General features: G+C 39.1%; 1 protein-coding gene across 6 annotated transcripts in view; it reads left to right on the forward strand.

Moving 5' to 3' along the window:
* The window catches only part of MCM9 (minichromosome maintenance 9 homologous recombination repair factor), an 88,231-nt gene that overhangs the window by 47,053 nt on the left and 17,072 nt on the right, over positions 1-24,106 (forward strand). For 5 of the 6 annotated variants that reach the window (XR_006060587.2, XM_042253272.2, XM_004011164.5 and 2 more), the window contains one exon: positions 15,017-15,191. Coding sequence is in view for 5 of the 6 variants with exons in the window: in XM_042253272.2 (XP_042109206.1) it covers positions 15,017-15,191 (175 nt within the window). In the remaining variant the exon portion in view is untranslated. Of the gene's footprint in view, positions 1-9,588; positions 9,615-15,016; positions 15,192-24,106 lie in introns of those variants that run through there. The other variant, XM_042253276.2, reaches the window with a different exon arrangement.

Genomic DNA, 24,106 nt, shown 5'->3' on the forward strand with positions numbered 1-24,106 from the left:
AAAAAATCTCATTTAAGGCTGGTTGTAATATGATCTTTAGTTAAAGGAGCTCCCTGTTATTAGTTATAGGATGTCAAAATTTAATGCTAGGTTTTTTTTTGGTTTATTTACTTTGGCAGCACTGGGTTTTTATGTGCAGGCTTTTTCTAGTTGCGGTCAGTGGGGGCTCCTCTCTAGCTGTGGCACACAGGTTTCTCACTGTAGTGCCTTCTCATGTTGCGGAGCATGGCCTCTCGGGCACACGGGCTTCAGTAGTTGTGGCTGTTGGACTCTAGAGCGATGAGTTAGTAGTTATGGCTCACTTAGTTGCGCTGAGGCATGTGGGATCATCCTGGACCAGGGATCAAAACCATTAGCATTAGCAGGCGGATTCTTAACCACTAGGCCACCAAGGAAGCCCTAATGATAGTTTTAAAGGAAAATTTCTCTATGAATGTAGAGTGTAGAGATTTTCTGTAGTTTACAGATGTTTCTAGAAGGAATAGCTCCTACAGTAATGATTTTAATAATAGTAACTCATTATACATGTAGAGAGAGAGACCATTTATTATGTGAAATTATTGTGCTAGGCTCTGTGGAATATTCAAAGACGAAAACATACATGGATATTATCCTCAAAGATCGTTTGGTCCAGTACGAGAAGTGACTATGTAATCACATCAGTATGGCACAGAATAGAAAGTGTCAGATGCACCTTGAACAGTACTGGTTGTATCAGTTCAGTTCAGTCGTATCCAACTCTGCGACCCCATGAACCACAGCACACCAGGCCTCCCTGTCCATCACCAACTCCCAGAGTCCACCCAAACCCATGTCCATTGAGTCGGTGATGCCATCCAACCATCCTCCTCTGTCGTCCCCTTCTCCTCCTGCCCTCAGTCTTTCCCAGCATCAGGGTCTTTTCTAAAGAGTCAGATCTTTGCATCAGGTGGCCAAAGTATTGGAGTTTCAGCTTCAACATCAGTCCTTCCAATGAACACCCAGGACTGATCTCCTTTAGGATGGACTGGTTGGATCTCCTTGCAGTCCAAGGGACTCTCAAGAGTCTTCTCCAACACACAGTTCAAAAGCATCAATTCTTCTGCACTTAACTTTCACTATAGTCCAACTCTCACATCCATACATGACCACTGGAAAAACCATAGCCTTGACTAGATGGACCTTCGTTGGCAAAGTAATGTCTCTTCTTTTTAATATGCTGTCTAGGTTGGTTATAACTTTCCTTCCAGGGAGCAAGCATCTTTTAATTTCATGGCTGCAGTCACCATCTGCAGTGATTTTGGAGCCTAAAAAAATAGTCTGACACTGTTTCCACTGTTTCCCCATGTATTTGCCATGAAGTGATGGGACTGGATGCGATGATCTCAGTTTTCTGAATGTTGAGCTTTAAGCCAACTTTTTCACTCTCCTCTTTCACTTTCATCAAGAGGCTCTTCAGTTCTTCACTTTCTGCCATAAGAGTGGTATCATCTGCATATCTGAGGTTATTAGTCTTTCTCCTGGCAATCTTGATTCCAGCTTGTGTTTCTTCCAACCCAGAGTTTCTCATGATGTACTCTGCATAGAAGTTAAATAAGCAGGGTGACAATATACAGCCTTGACGCACTTCTTTTTCTATTTGGAACCAGTCTGTTCCATGTCCAGTTCTAACTGTTGGTTTCTGACCTGCATATAGGTTTCTCAAGAGGCAGGTCAGGTGGTCTGGTATTCCCATCTCTTGAAGAATTTTCCACAGTTTATTGTGATCCACACAGTCAAAGGCTTTGGCATAATCAATAAAGCAGAAATAGATGTTTTTCTGGAACTCCTTTGCTTTTTCCATGATCCCCGGATGTTGGCAATTCGATCTCTGGTTCCTCTGCCTTTTCTAAAACCAGCTTGAGCATCTGGAAATTGACGATTCATGTATTGCTGAAGCCTGGCTTAGAGAATTTTATGCATCACTTTACTAGCCTGTGAGATGAGTGCAGTTGTGCGGTAGTTTGAGCATTGCTTGACATTGCCTTTCTTTGAAGTTGGAATGAGAACCAAATTTTGATGTCACAAGAAAGGCTGTGTGTGTGGTATGTATATAGATACATGGTACATATGTATATACATATGGTATGATGTTTTCTTTACTGTTTGTAAAAAGCTTTTAAATAACCTGTTTTTAATTCTTGCAACACTTTGGTATGGTAGCAAGGTAAGATTAGCCCCATATAACCAATGAGGACACTGCCGCTCAGGATCCTGCTCCCTTAATTGCTGACTTAGTGTTTCTCTATTTTCTCTCTACTGTGTCAGATAATATTTAAAGTGGACTTTATAGGTAGAAAAGCAATTGGTATAATTTCCTGGAAGAACCCACATGCTAGCAGACACTGTAGTAATGACTTGATTAATGAACTCTTACTGTGTGGATCACAATAAACTGTGGAAAATTCTGAAAGAGATGGGAATACCAGAACACCTGATCTGCCTCTTGAGAAATCTGTATGCAGGTCAGGAAGCAACAGTTAGAACTGGACATGGAACAACAGACTGGTTCCAAATAGGAAAAGGAGTACGTCAAGGCTGTATATTGTCACCCTGCTTATTTAACTTCTATGCAGAGTACATCATGAGAAACGCTGGACTGGAAGAAACACAAGCTGAAATCAAGATTGCTGGGAGAAACATCAATAACCTCAGATATGCAGATGACACCACCCTTATGGCACAAAGTGAAGAGGAACTAAAAAGCCTCTTGATGAAAGTGAAAGAGGAGAGCGAAAAAGTTGGCTTAAAGCTCAACATTCAGAAAACGAAGATCATGGCATCTGGTCCCATCACTTCATGGGAAATAGATGGGGAAACAGTAGAAACACTGTCAGACTTTATTTTTGTTGGGCTCCAAAATCACGGCAGATGGTGACTGCAGCCATGAAATTAAAAGACGCTTACTCCTTGGAAGAAAAGTTATGACCAACCTAGATAGTATATTCAAAAGCAGAGACGTTACTTTGCTGACTAAGGTCTGTCTAGTCAAGGCTATGGTTTTTCCAGTGGTCATGTATGGATGTGAGAGTTGGACTATAAAGAAAGCTGAGCGCCGAAGAATTGATGCTTTGGAACTGTGGTGTTGGAGAAGACTCTTGAGAGTCCCTTGGACTGCAAGGAGGTCCAACCAGTCCATTCTGAAGGAGATCAACCCTGGAATTTCTTTAGAAGGAATGATGCTAAAGCTGAAGCTCCAGTACTTTGGCGACCTCATGCGAAGAGTTGACTCATTGGAAAAGACTCTGATGCTGGGAGGGATTGGGGGCAGGAGGAGGAGGGGACGACCGAGGATGAGATGGCTGGATGGCATCGCGGACTCGATGACCATGAGTCTGAGTGAACTCCGGGAGATGGTGATGGACAGGGAGGCCTGGCGTGCTGCGATTCATGAGGTCCCAAAGAGTTGGACGCAACTGAACTGAACTGAGGAACAGAGCTCCATGAATGAGCTTTGCCCAGGTAGATAGTGGGGGTGAGAGGAGGCTGCAGCCATGGCAAAGCTGTGGGAGCTCCCCATTGAAGCTGCAGATGCCAGGCTTCCTGTTGCAGGAGTGACTGGGAGGTGGGCGATGATGGATCCCGGAATGCATCCTTATGCTTTTAATAAGGTTTTCATGTTCGTTACATAAAGTACATTCTCCTCCTCCATTCTTTGCTCCACCTCATTAACAACAGTTTCCCTGTTTTGATTTCGGTGCTACCCACCATTAGGTTACAAGTTTGTTGAAGAGAGAAGCTGTGTCTGGCCCCTTACCCAAGCTGGGCTATACTGTTAAATACCTTTTGGATCTCATCCATATTAGTCCACTTTCTGAAGCACCATGGTTACGTTTCTTGTGGGCAATCTGTTGATGTTAACATCATGGTATTGTTTCTGACCAGAAGAATATGTATGGAAATACTTGATAATTATCTTGTTTTTTTGTATCTAGTTTTTAACCTTGTGTTCTTAGTCCTCTTATAAATGAAGCTCCTAAACTCATTTCCTTCTAAACTCAGTCTCTACTTGGAGTCCACTGTCCTTCGTGTTTTACATTCCATCCTTTTCTCTTTCCCTCTCCACCTGTCCTGTTTGTTAGAGGCTTTCTCCTTTTCCTGGTACCAGGAAGAATTCAGTGGTAAGTAAAGAGAGGACTCAAATCTTTAAAACATCTTCACGCTAGACCACCGTTTGCACAAAGCTGCCGCTCAGCATAGCAGCTGTTTTAGTTGGTTACTATAGAGACAAATGACATAAGATGGAGTCAGTGCTTGACAGAAGCTAGGCAAGTAATCTTCCTGAGATTGGAGGGAGACCTCATACACAGGGTTGTTTAGAAAAGGTAGAAGGCTAAAAATGATAGGAAGGGGGAAGGTTTTACAAATGAACTAACAGATGATTAATTGGTAGATTTTGTTGATAGAATTTGTGCTTGTTAAGGCCTTGCATCCAGCAATACACAGAGTGTATCTCCATATAGCCCCAGTATGATTATACGGTGATTTTTTAAAAAAACTATTTATGTATTTATTTCACTGCACCAGGTCTTTGTTGCAGCATGCGGAATCTTTGTGATACGTGAGATCAGTTCCCGGACCGAGGATCGAATTCATGCCCTCACTGCCCCTCACTCGCCACCCCCACCCCTACATTGGCAACACAGAGTCCTACCACTGGACCACCAGGGTAGCCCCAGTGATTTTTTTGATAACAGCCATATTGCTATCAACATTTATATACAAATTTTCATTTTTCTGGGTCTATGCTTTAGAGTGGAGTTGTTGAGTCATGTGGTAACTCCTTATGAGGAACTACTAGACTGTTTTCCAAAGTATCTGCACTATTTTATGTTCCCACCAGCAATGTATAAGCTTCCCAATTTCTCCACGTCCCAACTAACACTTCTTATTATGTCTGTCTGTTTTTTTTCCTTCTGTTATTATGTCTTTCTGATTATAGTTGTGGGTGGTGTGTGAAGTAGTATCTCAATGTGGTTTTGATTTACATTTCTCCGATGGCTAAAGAGGAGTTGAACATTTTTCATTTGCTTGTTGGCCATTTGTATATCAGCTCTTTTGGCCATTTAAAAAATTGGATTGTCTTTATTGTTGGGTTGTGAGTTGTTTATATATTCTAAATACAAGTCTCTTATCTGAGACTTATCAGAGACTAGTACTTACCAGGTTTGGAAAAAATTTCTCCCATAGTGTGGATTATCTTTTCATTTTCCTGTGGGTGTCTTTTGCACCGCAGAAGCTTTGTGATAAAGTCCAATGTGGTAATGGCATAAAGATATAAGCCAATAGAACAGAATTAATTGTCCAGAAATAAATCCATACATTTATGGTCAATCCATTTTTGATAAGGGTTCCAGAACAATTCACTGGGGGAAGAAATTGTCTTTTCAAAACTCACTGCTGGGAAATTGGACATCCAAAAGCAAAAATATAAGTTTGGACTCTTGTTCACACAATATGCAAAAAATAATTTAAACTAAATGAAAGACTTAAATATAAGGTGCTAAAAGTATAAAACTCTTAGGAGAAAACACATCAAAGACATCAATCTTCTGGCCTATGATTAGGCAGTGTTTTTTGAGAAATGATTAAAAAAATACAAGCAGAAAAAGTCAGTGGATGTATGTGAGGTGTTTTTTCATTTATTTAAGACATCTTTAATTTCTTTTAACAACATTCTGTACTTTTCACAGTATAAGTTTTATGTACTTCTTTTGTTAAATCCATTTCTAAGTATTTTATTATTTTTAATGCTATTATAAATAGAATTACTTTTTTGGTTATATTTTCATATTCTTCACCTTGAACGTATATAGACACAATTTAATTTTAAAAATTAATTTTGTATCCTTCAACCTTGAGGAACTCATTTGTTAGCTGTGATTTAATTGTAATTCTTAGGATTTTCTATCTGTAAGATCATGCCATCTGCACACAGGGATAATTTTACTGTTTCCTTTCCCTTCTGGATGCCTGTTATTTCATTTTTTGTCTTATTGCCCTTCCTAGAACCTCCAGTACTCTGTTGAATAGAAGTAATGAGAGTGAACATCCCTGTCTTATTTCTGATCTTAACATGAATACGTTCAGTCTTACATCAAGAATGATGTTAGTTCTGGGTATTTTGTAGATGTCCTTATCAGAGTGAAGTTCTCTTCTATTCCTGGTTTGAGCATTTTTTCATGAAGTATTGTTGAATTTTGTCAAATAGCTTTTTCTGCCTCTATTGATATGATCATATGATTTTTGTCCCTTATTCTGTTAATGTGAAAATATTACATTAATTGATTTCTAGATGTTATACCACCGATCTTGAATTCCAGAGATTTATCTCACTGGATCATGGTTACATAGTCCTTTTTATATATTGTGGGATTCGGTTCAGTAGTATTGAGGATTTTCGTATATATGTGTTCATAAGAAATATTGGTCTTTAGTAGTCTTGTGATGCTTTTCATTTCTGGTGTATAGGTAATACTGTTCTCATAGAACAAGTTAGGAAGTGTTTCCTCCTTTTCTACTTGTAAAGAGTTTGTGAAGAATTCATACTGGATTCTTCTAGTGTTGAAGCCATCTGTGTGTGGGTTTTTCTTTGTGGGTAGTTTTTAAATTACTAATTCAATCCCTACTTACTATACATCTGTTCAGATTTTCTTTTTCTTCTTGAGTTAGTTTTGGTAGTGTCTATTTAGAAATTTGTTAATTTCACATGAATTATCTAATTGGTTAACATAAAGTTATTTGTTGTTTCCCTTTGTAATCCTTTTTGTTTCTGTAAAGTCATTGATAATGTCCCGTCTTTGATTCCTGATTTTAGTATAATTTTGTTCCTCTCTTTTTGGCTTGGTCAGTGTAGCTAAAATGCATCACCTTTTAGATTCGTGAATTTTCTCTGTTTTTACGTTCTGTCTCAGTGATTTCTGTTACAGTACACATTACCTCCTTCCTTTTGCTAATTTGGGTTTAGTTTGCTCTTCCTTTTTTCCAGTGTCTTGAGGTGGCAGCATAGATTTTTGACTTGAGGTCTTTCTTCTGTTTTAATGTAGACATTTATAGCTGTAAGTTACTTTGTAAACACTGCTTTAGCTGCATCCCATTAATTATGGTATGTTGTGTCTTCCTTTTCCTTCATCGCAGTTTTTTCTGATTTCCTGTTGTCCGGCCACCTATTCGTTGCATGAATAACATAGAATTTGTTTCTATGTTATTTCTGACAAGTGGACTTTTCACTTTTGCTTAAAGATTACTTTGATTTCTTAACTTCACAAGGTAGCACATTCCTTTTTCAACATCTTGAGATTTCCAACACTTCCCTGTAAAATTCTACATATTGGTGTGTTAATTCTTTTGAAGCCACCCTAAATTAGTCTAATTGATCTTCCATAGGACAGCACTCTTGCCTGGAAAATCCCATGGACGGAGGAGCCTGGTGGGCCGCAGTCCATGGGGTCGCTAAGAGTCGGACATGACTGAGCAACTTCACTTTCACTTTTCACTTTCATGCATTGGAGAAGGAAATGGCAACCCACTCCAGTGTTCTTGCCTGGAGAATCCTGGGGATGGGGGAGCCTGGTGGGCTGCCATCTATGGGGTCGCACAGAGTCGGACACGGCTAAAGCGGCTTAGCAGAAGCAGCAGCAGCAGGATAGTTCTGTAAATACTTAATAATTGCTTTCTCTTCTCTAAATCTTTGTTTCTGGCTAACCAACAAACCTATGCTACAAGCTATTCTTTCAGTGGCATTATTTTTCATGTCCTTCATTATTTTATTTTTTTATTAGTATTTTAAAATTTGATATTTCAAAGTAGATATTAATACTCTGGAGTTAGCAATTTTTTTCTCTAAAGGACTAGGTATAAATATTTTAGATTTTTGAAGACCTTTCAGTGTCTGTCATAATTACTTGACTCTGCCATTGTAGTGTGAAAACAGCCATAGACAGTATGTAAATGAAATGTGACTGTGTTCCAAAAAACTATTTTTGCAAAAACAGGTGGTTGAGCCAAATCTTGCTCACAGATCATAGTTTTCTGACTCCTCTCTGGATATTATCTAACCAGTGCAGAACTTGGTGTGATTTTATCTTCATTTTTGAATGCTAGTCTTGCCTTAATGCATTTTTTAGACCGTATTGAAATATTCTGAGGGAAAGTTGGATATAATTTTCATTTATGCTCCTCTAAGGTAAGGTGGGGGCTTCCCTAGTGGCTCAGACAGTAAAGAATCTGTCCACAATGCAGGAGACCCGGGTTTGATCCCTGGGTTGGGAAGATCCCCTGGAGAAGGGAATGGCAGCCCACTCCAGTATTCTTGCCTGGAGAATTCCATGGACAGAGGAGCCTGGTTGGCTATCATCCGTGGGGTGGCAAACAGTCGGACATGACTGAGGTGACTTAGCACGTGCACACACATAGGTAAGGTGGTTTGTTTCCTCTACTTTTTTCACCAGTTTTTTTCTTTACCTTTGATTTTCTAAAGTTTAAGTCATATGCCTAGGTATAGTTTTGTTTAGTGTTTTTCCTGCTTTATAGTCGCTGAGTTTTTTGGATCCGTGGTTTGGTGTCTGACATTAATTTAGAGAACTTTTCATTATTGCTTCAAATGTTGCTCCTGTAATTTCTCTATTATTTCTTCTAGTATTCCCATTATACCCATTATATGTATGTTACACATTCTGTAGTTGTTCCATACTTCTTGGATAGTCTGTTCTGTGATTTTCCAAATTTTTTCCTTTACTTTTCAGTTTTAGAAATTTCTGTTGACTATCTCTGGGTCAGGAAGATCCCCTGAAGTAGGAAATGGCAACCCACTCCAGTATTCTTACCTGGAAAATTCCATGAACATGGGAGCCCGGCAGGCTACATTCCATGAGGTTGCAAAGAGTCAGACATGGCTGAGCGCACACACATACAAGGTCCTGCTTGTTCTCAGAGGTTGTTTCCTCTGCCATGTCCGTTCCACACATGAGCCCATCAAAGGCATTCGTCATCTCTAGTGGTTCTGATCTCTAGAATTTCTCTTTCATTTTTTCTTAGACTTTTAACCTTTCTGATTACGTCAGAGACAAACTTGGTATTCAATGTGAGAGCCTGGTAGAGCTCCTGGAGGTAAAATTCGCAAAAGTATATGTACCCATGCCCTCCGTGGCTGGGTTCCTAAGGAATTTTTAATTTTCAGAGTTGTCCTCATTGAGCCTCCAGAAGTTTGCCAGTTACAGTTCAGGGTTTTCTATTCCAGCACTGGTGCACGTGGGGGCTTCGTTATAATTCTCCATCTTTCCAATTTCGGGGGCAGCAGTTTGCCCTGTGACCTCATTCCTTTGATGGATCATAGAACAGTTGTTGATTTTTCGGTTTGCTTAGGTTTTCACTTATTAGAGTAGATTAGCAATTTCTAAGCCCCTTAAGTGCTGGGCCAGAAATCAGAGGAGCTCACATAGCTTTTATCCCTATGTTTCCTTCCATAGGTTTTATATTTTTCATTTAGGTCTTTCATTCATTATGAGTTAATTTTTGTATTAAATATGAAGTATGGAGAAATACTGACCTTTTTTTTTCTTTTTGCATCAGGATATCCAGTTGCTACAGCACCATAGGTAAGGTGGTTTATTTCACCTATGGCTTTTTTCAAGATTTTTTTTCTTTACCTTTGATTTTTCAAAGTTTAAATTGTATGCCTTTTTAAAAAAGGCTCCATTCAGTAAAGAAGCAGAGAAATCAGCAGTCCACAGAAGGTATAACAAAGTCAGCAGTAAAGTCAATGAAAATGTGTACAGGCTTGGTGACATCAGACCAAACACACCCAAGGTCTCCTATCTCCTGGACTTAACAGGAGAGCCTCTCCTTACATCTGTGGATTGCTGTCCTACCCCTGTATAGGTCTTACAGTAGATTTCAACTAAATTCTCGTAAGTACTCAGATTTTTTCTGAAACAAAGCTACAGGGCAGCTTTTAAAGGAAAGTCAAAATATGTGAGGGCTATTGACAATTTAAAGTATGAAAAATGGTGGCCAAGCTTTGGAACTTGAAACTAAATTATACAGTGAAAATTTCTCATTGGAGAAATCTATAGTTCACTTCCAAGAACAAATATTTTAAAGAACTGTAGCAATGGCACCCCACTCCAGTACTCCTGCCTGGAAAATCCCATGGATGGAAGAGCCTGGTTGGCTGCAGTCCATGGGGTCGCTAAGAGTTGGACACGACCAAGCAACTTCACTTTCACTTTCCACGCATTGGAGAAGGAAATGGCAACCCACTCCAGTGTTCTTGCCTGGAGAATCCCAGGGATGGGGGAGCCTAGTGGGCTGCCATCTATGGGGTCACACAGAGTCGGACACGACTGAAGTGACTTGGCAGCAGCATAGGTTCATTTAGTGTTTTCCTGTGTTTCTGTAGCACAGAGTGTTAGTAGCTTAGTTGTGTCCGACTCTTTGCAATCCCATGGACTGTAGCCCACCAGGCTCCTCTGTCCATGGGATTCTCCAGGCAAGAATCCTGGAGTGGGTTGCCATTTCCTCCTCCAGGGGATCTTCCCAACCCAGAGATTGGACCTGGGTCTCCTGCATTACAGGCAGATTCTTTACCATCAGGGCCACCAGGGAGTTTCATTTAGTGTTTTTCTGTTTTGCTGTAACACAGGGATATCAGATTATCCTTCCTCCATAGAATTGCTTTTGCATTTTTATCAAAAATTACTTGACCATACATTTGTGGGGCTATTTTTGGACTGTATTCTATTCCATTGTTCTGTCTGTTTATATCTTTTGTCCAGTACCACACAAAATTGATTACTGCGGCTTTGTAATAAATCTGGAAATTGAGTCATGTGAGACTTCCTACTTAGTTTCTTGTTTGAGTCTTCTATTTTCTTCTGTATGTAAATTTTAGAATCACCTTTTCAATTTCTATAACAAGAAAAATCCCACTGGAATTTTGTTTGGACTTGCATTGAATCTATAGAGCAATTTGGAGAAACATCTTAAAAGTATTGAGTTTTTCATTCTACAAGGCCGTCATCACCCTGATTCCAAAGCCAGGCAAAGACATCACATAAAAAGAAAATTATGGGCCAGTATTACTGATGAATATAGACACAAAAATCCTCAACAAAATTCTAACAAATGGAATCCAACAACACATTAAAAGGATCATACACCATGATCAAGTCAGGTTTATCTAAGGAATGCAAAGATTCTTCAATATATGCAAATTAATCAATGTGATACACCATATTAACAAAAATAAAGATCATGATAATCTCAATAGATGTAGAAAAAACTTTAGACAAAATTCAAGACCCATTTATGATACAAACTCTCCAGAAAATTGCCATAGAAGGAACCTACCTCTATAATAAAGCCCATATATGATAAACCCACAGCAAACAGTATTCTCAACGGTGAAAAATTGAAAGCATTTTCTGTAAGATCAGAAACAAGACAAGAGTGCCCACTCTTGGCACTATTGTTCAACATAGTTTTGGAAGTTCTAGCCGCAGCAATTAGAGAAGAAAAAGAAATGAAAGGAACCTATATTGGAAAAGAAGTAAAACTCTCACTGTTTGTAACTTACATGATACTATACAGAAAAAAACCCTAAAGATTCTATCAGAAAGTTACTAGAGCTAATCAGTGAGTTTAGTAAAGTCACAGGATACAAAATACACAGAAATCCCTTGCATTTGTATGCATTAACAATGAAAAGTCACAAAGAGAAATTAAGGAATCAACCACATTCACCATTGCAACAAAACAAGTAAAATACCTAGAAATAAATCTATCTAAATGAGACAAAAGAGAACTATATACAAAAACGAAATGAGAGATATATACAAAAAACTGTAAGACACTGTAAGAAAACTATAAGACGCTGATGAAAGAAACCAAAAACAATATAAACAGATTATACCATGTTCTTGGATCAGAAGAATCAGTGTTGTGAAAATGATTCCATATTGGAGTCACACTACTACCCAAAGCCATTTATAGATTCAGTGCAACCCCTATCAAATTATCAGCGGCATTTTTCATAGAACTAGGACAAAAAATTTCTATGGAAACACAAAAGACCCCAAATAGCCAAAGCAACTTGAGAAAGAAGAATGGAGCTGGAGGAATCAACCTTCCTGACCTCAGACTACACCACAAAACCACAGTCATTAAGACAGTAATAGTACTGGCACAAAAACAGAAATATAGACCAATGGAACAAGGTAGAAAGCCCAGAGATAAACCTACACACCTATGGGCACCTTATCTTTGACAAAGGAGGCAATGATATACAGTGGAGAAAGACAGCCTCTTCAATAAGTAGTGCTGAAAAAACTGGACAGCTCCATGTAAAAGAATGAAATTAAAAACATTTGGTAACACCATACATAAAGATAAGCTCAAAATGGATTAAAGACCTAAGTATAAGACCAGAAACTACAAAACTCCTTTTAGAGGAAAGCATAGGCAGAACACTGACATAAATCACAGCAAGATTTATGACCCATCTCCTAGAGTAATGGAAACAAAAACAAAAATAAATGGGACCTAATTAAAAGCTTTTGCACGGCAAAGGAAATCATAAACAAGATGAAAAGACAGCTCTCAGAATGGGAGAAATTAATTGCAGATGAAGCAACTGACAAAGGCTTAATCTCCAAAATATATAAGCAGCTCATGTAGCTCAATATCAGAAAAACAACCCAATCAAACACTGGACAGAAGACTTAAACAGTCGTTTCTCCAAAGAAGACATACAGATGGCCAAGAAACACTTGAAAAATGCACAACATCGCTTACTAGAGAAATGCAAATCACAGCTACGATTCTGACCTCACACTGCTCAGAATGGCCGTCATCAAAAAATCTACAAACAATAAATGCTGGCGAGGATATGAGAAAAGGGAATCCTCTGGCACTGTGGGTGGGAATGTAAATTGATAGAGCCACCATGAAGAACAGTATGAAGATGTCTTTAAAAAGTAGGACTAAAACTACTATAAGACCCAGCAACCCACTAGTGGGCATACACCCTGAGAAGACCACAGTTGGGGTGGAAGGGAGGTTCAGGAGGGAGGGGACATTTGCTTTACTTCACTGGTAAGAACCTCCAGTATGATTATAAATGAGTGATGAGAGCAGATCTCCATGCCGTGTTCTGATCTTGGGGGCAAGGGTTGGGCTGGGGGTAAACATTCAGCATGTTAGCTGCAGGATTTTTTATAAATACCCTTTGTCAGACTGAACAAATTACCTCTGTTTCTTTGTTTCTGAGCACTTATTTTTTTAATCATGAACGATTGTTGAGTTTTATCAAATTTTTTTTCTGTATCATTGAGGTGGTTGTTTGCTTTTTCTTCCTTAGTTTGTCAATAAATTGCAATGATTAATAGTTGAATGTTGAGTTAGCCTTGCATTCTCAAGATAAACTTCACTTAGTTATGATTTGTTATCATTTTATATAGCCTTTTATTTGCTTTTATTATTTAAGGGTTTTTTGCATCTGTGTTAAGGAGGGATACTGATGTGTAGTTTTAGTGTATCTTGATCTGTTTTTAGTAATCATGATAATGCTGGCTTCATTAAATGAGTTAAGAAGTGTTCCTTGTTTCTCTATATTTCTGAAAGTTTTGTGTAGAATCGGTATTATTTCTTCCATAAACGTCTGGTCAAATTCACCCTGAAGTCATCTCAGCCTGTATGTTGCATCATTTTTAACTAGAGTCAATTTTCAAAGTAGATACAGGATTTTGCAAGATATCTATTCCTTTTTAGATAAACTTTGTCATTTTATATATTTCAGAGAATGTGACTATTTCATCTAAGTTAGAACATAGAGTTGTTCATTGTATTTTGTTATTATTAATGTCCTTAGAGTGTATGGTGATGTCCCCTCTTTCAGTCCTGATATTTATAAGTGTGTCTTTTATTTATACCTTTTCTTCTTTTTCCTCCATCAGTCTAGCCAGAGATTTATCAGTTTTTATCAACAATAATTATTATAATTACTCACTCACTGTGTATCTTATACCTTTTAAAAAGCTTTATATTCTATCTGAATATCCAAGAATCTTTAAGTAATATTTTCTATCATTATCCTTTTTTTATTGATAAATAAACTGAGGCCTGGATAAATAATATATTCTTTTTTTTGTAGATAAGTAAATTGAGACCTCAGAGATACTGCAAGTTCTAGACCGCTGCAGTAAAGCAAGTCTACAGGAAATTTTTTGGGTTCCCAATTCATATAAAAGTTACATTTATACTATAATGGAGTCTATTAGATATACAGTAGCATTACATCTCAAAAAATACATACTTAATTAAAAGTACATACTTAATTTTAAAGTACTTTATTGCTAAAACATGCAAATCATCATCTGAGTAAGTGGTAATCTTGACTAAGTCATGATCTTTTTGCTGGTGGAGGTTCTTGTCTTGATGTTGATAGCTGCTGACTGATCAGAGTGATGGTTGCTGAAGGCTGGGGTGGCTGTGCCAATGTCTTAAATAAGACAGTAATGAAGTTTGCTGCACCAGTTGGCTCTTCCTTTCACCAGTGATTTTTCTGTGGCAGGCAGTGATATCTGCCCACAGTAGAGCTTTGTTCAAATTGGAGTCAATCCTCTCAAATCCTGCTGCTGTTTTATCAACTAAGTCTATGTAATATAAATCTTTTGTTGTTCTTTGAGTAAGCTTCATAGCATCTTCAGCAGTAGATTCCATCCCAAGAAATCACTCTCTCTGCCCATCATAAGAAGCAACTCTTCATAAAGTTTTACCATGAGATTGTAGCAATTCAGGCACATCTCCAGGCTCCACTTCTAATTCTAGTTTTCTTACTATTTCCACCACATCTGCAGTTGCAATAGTAGCAGCAAAGATCACTGATCACATATTACCATAAGAAATGTAATAGTCATGAAAAAGTTTATGGGATATCAGCTTCATAGTTATCAGACATGCTTTCCAAATAAAAGCTAACATAGCTTGCTCATTTCCTTAGGTCTCACGGTAACTGCTGTAAAAGACTCAGGAGAATGGAATTTGGAGGCGGGAGCATTAGTCCTCGCAGATGCCGGCCTCTGCTGTATCGATGAATTTAATAGCCTCAAAGAGCATGACAGAACTAGCATCCACGAAGCAATGGAGCAGCAAACCATTAGTGTCGCTAAGGCTGGGTAAGTGTTTCTTTTCTCCAGAATTTATGGGAATAGTGAGATTAGTTCATAGATGATTATGGGAAAATGTGAACCCTTTTGAACTGCAAGGTATATGTTTGGTCCTCTAAGAGATTTATCAGTTAACTGCCATGTTAGTTTTCCCATGGAGATATGTGAAGAAGTAAAGATGAGCTGTTGACAAAAAGAAAGGGACCACTGTAAATGTAAATTGAATTAATTCTTGGAGGGAACCTATGAAGAGCTTTCAATGCAGCATTCAGTTCATTCTCTCATTCAATAATTGTGTATCTGTCTACTCTGGGCACATACTATGTTAGGAATTTTGAAAGGTTCAAAAGGGGGGGAAGAAACTGTAATTTCTGCTTTTGATGGCATTCTCCTTATATATCCAAATGGAAGGTTTATCACAGTGTATGGAAAACTAATAATTTATATTAGCATAAGATGAAATACCTACTATGACTCAAGGAGGCTCAGAGGTTGAGGTATTAGCCCCTGACTACACGTGACCAGCGAGGAGGAAAATAGGTAGGTTCAGATAGGAATCCATTTGCCCAGGCCCTGAGGTGGTTGTAAGAAACACATCTGGCTACAAAGGCTGACCGTCAAGCAGGCTGCTAGGTCATCCAAGCAAAGAACAGAGCCAGAACTATCTCAACCCTGTTAGAAATGTGAGGCCAGCTGACCAGGCAGATAGGGCTGGCGGCACAGTCTTCAAATAGTAGTGGGTTCCTGGGAGCCAAGCAGACACTAGTGGGTAGGGATTCTGTGAAACTGATTCATATACACTCACAAAAAAGGAAAGAGGAAGGGTGGTAAGAGAAAGATATGCCCAGAAGAAAAAGATTCAAGAAAAAGCTGCTGCTGCTGCTGCTAAGTTGCTTCAGTCGTCTCCGACTCTGTGCGACCCCATAGACGGCAGCCCACCAGGCTCCCCCATCCCTGGGATTCTCCAGGCAAGAACACTGGAGTGGGTTGCCATTTCCTTCTCCAATGCATGAAAGTGAAAAGTGAAAGTGAAGTCGCTCAGTCGTGTCCGACTCTTTGTGACCCGATGGACTGCAGCCTACCAGGCTCCTCCATCCATGGGATCCTCCAGGCAAGAGTACTGGAGTGGGGTGCCATTGCCTTCTCCGCAAGAAAAAGCTAGGCAGGACCATTATCAGGTCTATTTGCTTCATTCAATGAATGATCATTCAGAGCCTGCCGTTTGCCAGGCACTGGGCTAGACACTGAGTAGTACAGAGATGAATACAACACCATCCTTGAGGTGTTCACTGTTTTGCTGGGAAAGATGGAAGAGCAGCAAAGGGATAAGTCCATAATGAAAGTGTTATGAGAGAAGATACTTTAGAAGAATTAGTGTTTCTAAACTCTTTGTCAGAGAAATTAGAGATCCAGTTTACTAAGTGTCTTCAAGGCTACTTTCTCTTCTCATTAAGTCTCTCTTTAGTTAGCATGTTTGCTGGTTGATAGAATCTGTGGTTTGTTTTGATATGCCTTTTCCAGAGGCAATCTGGGACATTTTCAAAGATTCCTGTAGCCTGCCAGGCTCCTCTGTTCATGGACTTCTCCAGGCCAAAATACTGGAGTGGGTTGCCATTCCCTTCTCCAGGGGATCTTCCCAACCCAGGGTTTGAACCCAGGTCTCCTGCATAGCAGGCAGATTCTTTACCATCTGAGCCACCAGGGAAGCCCCAATTAACCCTTAACCATCAGGGAAAACTGGAACAAGTGCTATGAGGGAGAAAATTAGCAGTACTTTAGGATAGGCCACAGAAAAAAAATCCGTGAAAGAGAAAATGCTTTATTAACTGCTCTTACTGCCTTACCCTCTACTAAGTGTGAATTAGTATGAACTTTTTGTGCTATCTACATAAGTATGTTGTAAGTTCTTACAACTCAACAGTGCCTCTACAGATTGGACAGTCTTATCATAAGCAGAACTACTTCATGTACCAGAACAGTGCTTTTCACACTATTTGTGGGGATGGACTGGTTTTATGGTTTATTTTTCAGTCTGTCACAGAGCAATATTTTTATAAAATGCAATAAAATTTTTTTTAATGAAATGAAAAAGCAGAGATATAGAAAACGTAAGCCTTAATTCTTCTTCCACTTGGCCTATAGAAAGCTGTACTTCTCTGCTCCTAATGAGAAAAATCCAGATAGCCCACAAAGCGTGACTTTCCAACCATATCTGAGAGCTGATTCATAAGGAAATCATGGGAACTCAATTCCAGAATGGGACAAGCCCCTCCTAGGAGAGCTGAGGCACACAGACTGCTCACCTTTGACAGAGCGTGAGAGAAACTGGTGGCGGCCATAGACGCAAATAAGAAGAAATAGCTACAAAATGTTAAATTTCCTGAAGTCCAAGTGTGGGATAGCGTATCAGTTTAGAACAACTCTGGACCCCAAGCCCAAGGGGAGTCCTCACATGTAAGCTCTTCTCCACAGGACTCCACAGATGCTCACAGGAGAAACGGAGACCCCCTGCTTTGCTCATCACTCACGCAGGCCTGCTTGCTGCTGGGGGCTAGGCACGAAGTCCTGCTGCTCACCCAGGCACACCTCTCATACAAACCAAAGCCTTTAACTCACTGAGGCTAGGGCAACAAACCCTCTCATCACTAGGACCCCTGGAGGAGGGCTAGAAGCAAAAACCCCTTCTGCCTCAGGAGGAGTTTAGAGAATCTTCCTTACTTTGCTCTCAAAGGAACTGGGCAAAAAGATACTGGTTTGGGGAGAAGGGCAGAAGCATAAGCCATCTTCTCCTCAGGGGAGGGCAGGCAGATCTCTCGGGTCCAGGATTCTTACCCAGTACAGAGCAGAGGTGTGTACCACTCGGAAGATTCTCACCCGGTACAAAGCAGAGAGGTCTGCGCCACCCGGAGGCTTCTCACCGGGTACAAAGTAGAGCGGTCTGACCACTGGGAAAGGAGAGAAAGACCCCTTCTACACGAGAAGCATCACAGATACATGATAGGGTTCAGCTGCCACCGGTGGGACAGGCAGGAGGCCTTACCACTCTCCCGCCTGTCCCCTCCAAGAGCAGGTACACAGCGCCTGCCAAATACCAGGAGGCCAAGAAGCAGCCTGGCCTCCAAATAAGTCTAACACTAGTAACAAGCAATAGCGGTCTGCCACTGGGAAGGTGCTCATCCCCAGTGAGGAAGTGAGGAAAGAGACTCTCTGATGCAGATGCTCAGACCAGCTGTGCCAGCCTTATACTGTACGTGAAGTGGTGTGGTATTATTCGAGTGTGGACCATAATCAATTAAAGATACAAACACTAGAGCAACCACTAGAAAGTAAAAGAGATAAACACTAAAACTGATAAATGAGTTGTAGAGATGAAATGACATCATAAATAATTCAAAAGAAGACAGGGGGAGAAGAAAAAGGGAACCAAGAATAGATGAGAAAAAGCGAATTAGCAAGATGATAGATTTATTTATTTGTTTACTTGGATTGCATCAAAATTTTAAACTTCTGAGTATGAAAGGATGCAACAGAGTGAAAAGTTAACATGTTGAGTTGGAAAAAATATTTGCAAATCTGAAAAGGAGTTAATAACCAGAATATATAAAGAATTCCTGCAATTCAGCAGCACAAATCAATCAAGTTAAAAACTGGACAAAGGACTTGAATGCTCATTTATCCAAAGATGATATATACATGGCCAGCAAGCACATGAAAAGATGCTCAGCGTCACTAATCATTAGGAAAATGCAAGTCAAACACAATGAAATGTTCAAATGTTTAGATGGCGATCATAAAAAACACAAAACCCAGAAAAGCACAAGTGTTAGTGAGGGTGGGGAGCAGTCAGAACCCTTGTGGATTATGGAAATATGAAATACAGGTGGTGCAGCTACTGTGGCAAACGGTTTTGTGATTCGTTTTCAGTTTCGCAAGATTAACTTCCAAAGACTGGTCACACAACAGTGTGAATGTATCTAACACTATTGAATGTACCCTTAGAAATGGTTAAGATGGTGAATTTTATGATAGGCATTTTTTACCACAATAAAATGTAATATACAAATTTGAAAAAAAATATAACCCATTCACATTGTTATACAACCATTTATGTACTTTTTAGAAAGAGTTTTCTAGCCAATATCATCAAGGTCAGGATGAGAAGACACCTAAAACTGTCCAAAATTATTTTACTTCACTTGTATGTAAAGGTGTTCACAGGGCACCTTGTGTTTATGAACTCAGCTGAGTCTCCAAAATAGTTTCAGAATTTTTACACCAATTCCATTGGCAGCAACGTCAACCACAAAGAAAGTAAGTAATACTCAGGCCTTCTTTGTGGTCTTTTTGAGTTTAGAATATATTCCACTATGGTTATATATGATCAGGGTACATGTTCAAAAGTTAGTTGAGTTCTTTTCTTTGTGTGGTCATATTACTGATTTGATATACAGTTAGGAAACATGTTTTTAAACCTATGTTTGCGTTCACTTTTAGAGTTTGCCTCTCATTCTTTTCAGTTTAATTTTGTTTTCTGAATTTGTAAAATATCCCTGGTGGTCCAGCGGCTAGAACTTGGCACTTCCATAGCATGAGGAATGGCTTCAGTCCCTGGTCAGGGAACTAAGACCCCACATGCCTTGAGATGCAGTCAGAAACAAAACTTTCATACCGAAGAGGTTACGCTCCTATCCCTGCCTCTTTCGTTCTATTTGCTCCTGTCCCTTACATAAACCTTTTTCACTGGTTTCTGATTTAACCTTTTTTTTTTTTTTGCAAAAATAAGCAAACCATGTGTGTGTGCACGTGCACATCTCCCCTCTTCTTTTGCAAAACATGTCACAACATAAGTGCTCTGAGGCACTGCCTTAGTGACAATTGTTAGATGTAGTGTTCTTATTGTCATCTCTTCCCTAGTTTTGAGGAAATTCTGAAGTTTTAGTTTATACATCCCCTTTCTCACAAGATTTGTTTTAAACAGTTTTTAACCTCCAGATAGAAGGACTTTTAGAAAATTACTGGGTTTTTGATGGTGCTATTAATTTCTGGTTTCATTGCATTCCGGTCAGAGAGTGCTATTTGTATTATTTTCACTTTAAGGAACTTCCTGAGGCTTTTTTCTCTGTGGCCCGACACTAGGAGAGTTTCATGACTGGCCCATCTGTGCTTGAGAAGTTGTATTCTCTGTTATCAGGATGTAATACACAGAAACACACATTTAAACTGTACCTTATAAGATCTTCTATATCTTTACTTAATCTTTTGTCTGCTTGATGTGTCTTAGGCTGAAAGTGGTTTGATAAAGTCTCTTGCTATAACTGTTTGTCTGTTGTTTTCTCTTTGCATTTCTCACATCAGAAACTTTGAATAACATTCTGCTTTATCAAGGTCATTGCTTTAGCTTTGTACTTCGTGTTAATGCAGTGTGGTCTGAAATTTAGCTTGCCTTATATCAAGATCACAACTCCTGATTTCATATTATTTACATTTGCCTAATATATCTTTGCTTCTTCCTTTATGTTTAGCCTTTTGATTGTGATTTGTTCTCTTGTATACACCATAAAGTTGGTTTCACTTTATTTTGTTTTGCTTTGTTTTACAAGTAACCTGAAAGTCTTTTTCTTTTAATATATGAGTTAAGTACATTTACATTTATTGGTATTAGCAATATTCTTGATATCAAGTACTTCGTTTTTTAAAAAACTTGCTATGTTTCTCTTTTTTTTATTTGTTTGACATTTAGGAAGGTTTGTATTTTTGTCATACATTAGGGGTTGGCAAATTTTTTGTGTAAAGGTCCAGATAACTATTTTAGGCTTTTGTGGGCTATATTGTCTCTTGTCTCTCTTACTCACCTCTGCTAATGCAGACAGTGTGACTGCATCAATATGTTTATAATGTATACAGAATAAAGAAGCCATAGACAGTATGTATATGAATGGGTATAGCTGTTTTTCAGTGAAATTTTACTTTCAAAAATAAATGGAGACCTAGATTTGACCTGCAGGCTGTAGTCTGACACCACCTGTAGTTGACAACACCTGTTCTAGGACTTACTATAAATACTTTTTATGCTACCTGCATCCCCTTTAAATAATATCCTTTGGCTGTACTTCATTACCCGTGTGATGACCACTGAGCATGTTCTGCTTTCCCTTTTCTCCCTTCTCTTTACTATTAAAAAATGGTTTTATTCTTTATACTTTGTTGGGACAAATAACACTTGTATTTATATACTCTTCTTCTACTTTTATGCCTTCATCTTCTTAGACCCAAAATTAAATATATTGAAGACTCACCGTCAGTCCTTTTGCCAGAGTAGCACCATCATCTGTTGCTTGAATGAAGCTCTCCTCAAACAGATTCCTTGGGAAGCGTTCCTGAGTTCTGTACTGACTTTGTGCATATTTAAAACTATTTTTCATAGCTTTGATACTTGAAAAACAACATGACTGGATATAAAGATGTAGCCTTACACTTTCTTTCCTATAGCCCTGCTTTGTATGTTGTATTCACAAGTCGAGTGCCATTCTGATATCCTTTACTTTGTAGGCAATTTGATATTCTTCCCTGAAGGCCCAGAAGGATTTTTTGTCTTTGTGGTTTTAAGCATAATACTTTACTAGGCTATGTCTCAGTTGATTATTCTTGGTCATTTTTTTAGATGTTAGTGAAATGTAAAGGCTCTTTGAAATGTAAAAGGCTTCATTTCTTTTTGGAAATTTTTCTTGAATTATAGTCTTACATATGCTATTCTTTGTTTTTTATTTTTCAGAAATCCTAATTACGTGTGTTAAGTCTTTTTTGCCTAGATTCTATAGCAACCAATATTTTTCTTAGACTTCTTAGCTCTTTTGTATTTCATTTTTATTGCCTTGGCATTTTTATTCCTCCCCTTAGCACCCTTTTTTATACTTTCATTCCTGTCTGTCCTCTCTTTGGCACCCTAGATTTAAATGTTTATTTCTAAAATTACTTTCTCCCTCTCTTCACCCATTTTCTTCCCTGAGTCATCTCTGGATGTTCATCTTCCTCTTTTTTATATTTTTCTGTTCTGAGGTTTTGATTTCTGACTTGGAATGATTTTTCATATGTACAAATGTTTGTTCAGGAATGTTTAAGTGAGGATATTAAATACAGATTTCTTCTGTTCTGTGAATTTTTTAAGGGAATGGTGGGATGGGGTTTTATCAACTAAGGTATTTTGATTCTTGTGGTAGTATATATAAATATTACATCTTATATAAATATTACTCCAATTCATTGTAAAATGTCTTATCTTTTCCTGAATCATTTGTAGTAGTTATTCTGTTAAGGTAGTAGTCAGAGGTTTGGATGGTGTACTAGTTTTTAGTTCAGAGTAACCTCAGTTCAGTCCGTCTTACTTAATAGAGTTTTTTTCCTAAGGTTTACAAGGGGTGATATGCGTAGGTTGATGTGTCTTCTGATTTTGTTTCTCATTTGTGTTGTAGGACCTTTAATATCTATAGCTTGTCTTCTTCAGGACTCCAAGGGACTCTTGTCCCTTACATCTCCTCCATCTCCTCCAGGCCTGCCTCCTCTGGTCCCAGGAACTTTCAGGGTCCTCTGTGGAGCTCCCTTTTTGTGATGATGGTTTTATCTGTGTTCCTCCATCATGAGGAACCCATTGCCCTCTCCCCCTTTTCATTCAGTCTCCACTCATCTTCCTATTCCAGTATGGGCTCTAGATTAGCTTTGCTGGTTTCTAATGTCTGTCTAGGCCTCCCTTGTGGCTCAGATGGTAAAGCGTCTGCTTACAGTGCAGAGACCTGGGTTCGATCCCTGGGTCGGGAAATTCCCCTGGAGAAGGAAATGGCTACCTACTCCAGTATTCTTGCCTAGAAAATCCCATGGATGGAGGAGCCCGGTAGGCTACAGTCCATGGGGTCGCAAAGAGTCGGATATGATTAAGCAACTTCATAAATTCATAACTAATTTCTGTTTACATGGAGGCTGAAGTTTGTAGTATTCTCTCCCTTAGCTAGCTTTCAGGGTTTTTGGTTTTTTGTGTATCTCGTTTATCTATAAGGTCTGCTTTCTCTGTCTTTGATTTATTTGTGTGTTTGTGCATTTTTTAGGCTTTTCCACCTCTCTTTAGTAGTTTGGCTTTCCCTCTTGTGTCCATTTCAAACGGACCTCAAGAGAGGCTCAGTTAGACATTATCATCCCTATTAGAAGCTTTGCGCAAGACCACCTCAGAGGCCTCTGGCCAGTTTATTGCTTGACTACTGTTGGGTCAGGTCTCAGTATCTGGTCCAGCCAGTTGTCCACGTATGGCCGTTTCTGTAGAAGGGATTGTGGAGTTATGTGCTTGGTGGGCATTCCAGTGCTTAGCCTGTCCAGGACTATAATGAGGACAGAAGAATCACTTAAGAAATATAGCAAAAAACAAGTCATGCATCAGTTGTAAGTACTAGTAGGTTTGTTGGTGCTGGGAAACAATAGCTTAGACAGGCAGCCAGAGTAGCCTGGTGAATCAGTCTAAACAGGTTGTCACTCAGTTGTATCCGACTCTTTGTGACCCCATGGACTGTAGCATACCAGGTTTCCCTGTCTTTCACCATCTCCCAGAGTTTGCTCAAACACATGTCCATTGAGTCACTGATGCCATTCAGCCATCTCATCCACTGTGATCCACTTCTCCTCCTGCCTTCCATCTTTCCTGCCATCAGAGTCTTTTTCAGTGAGTCAGCTCTTCACATCAGGTGGCCCAGATATTGGAGCTTCAGCTTCAGCATCAGTCCTTTCAATGAATATTCAGGACTGATTTCCTTTAGGATTGACTGGTTTGATTTCCTTGCTATCCAAGGGACTCTCAAGAGTCTTCTCCAAGACCACAGTTTTAAGCATCAATTCTTAGGCACTCAGCCTTCTTTATGGTCCAGTTCTCACACCTGTACATGACT

This window comes from Ovis aries, chromosome 8 (genome assembly GCF_016772045.2).
Source record: "Ovis aries strain OAR_USU_Benz2616 breed Rambouillet chromosome 8, ARS-UI_Ramb_v3.0, whole genome shotgun sequence".
Classification (NCBI taxonomy): Eukaryota; Metazoa; Chordata; class Mammalia; order Artiodactyla; family Bovidae; genus Ovis; species Ovis aries.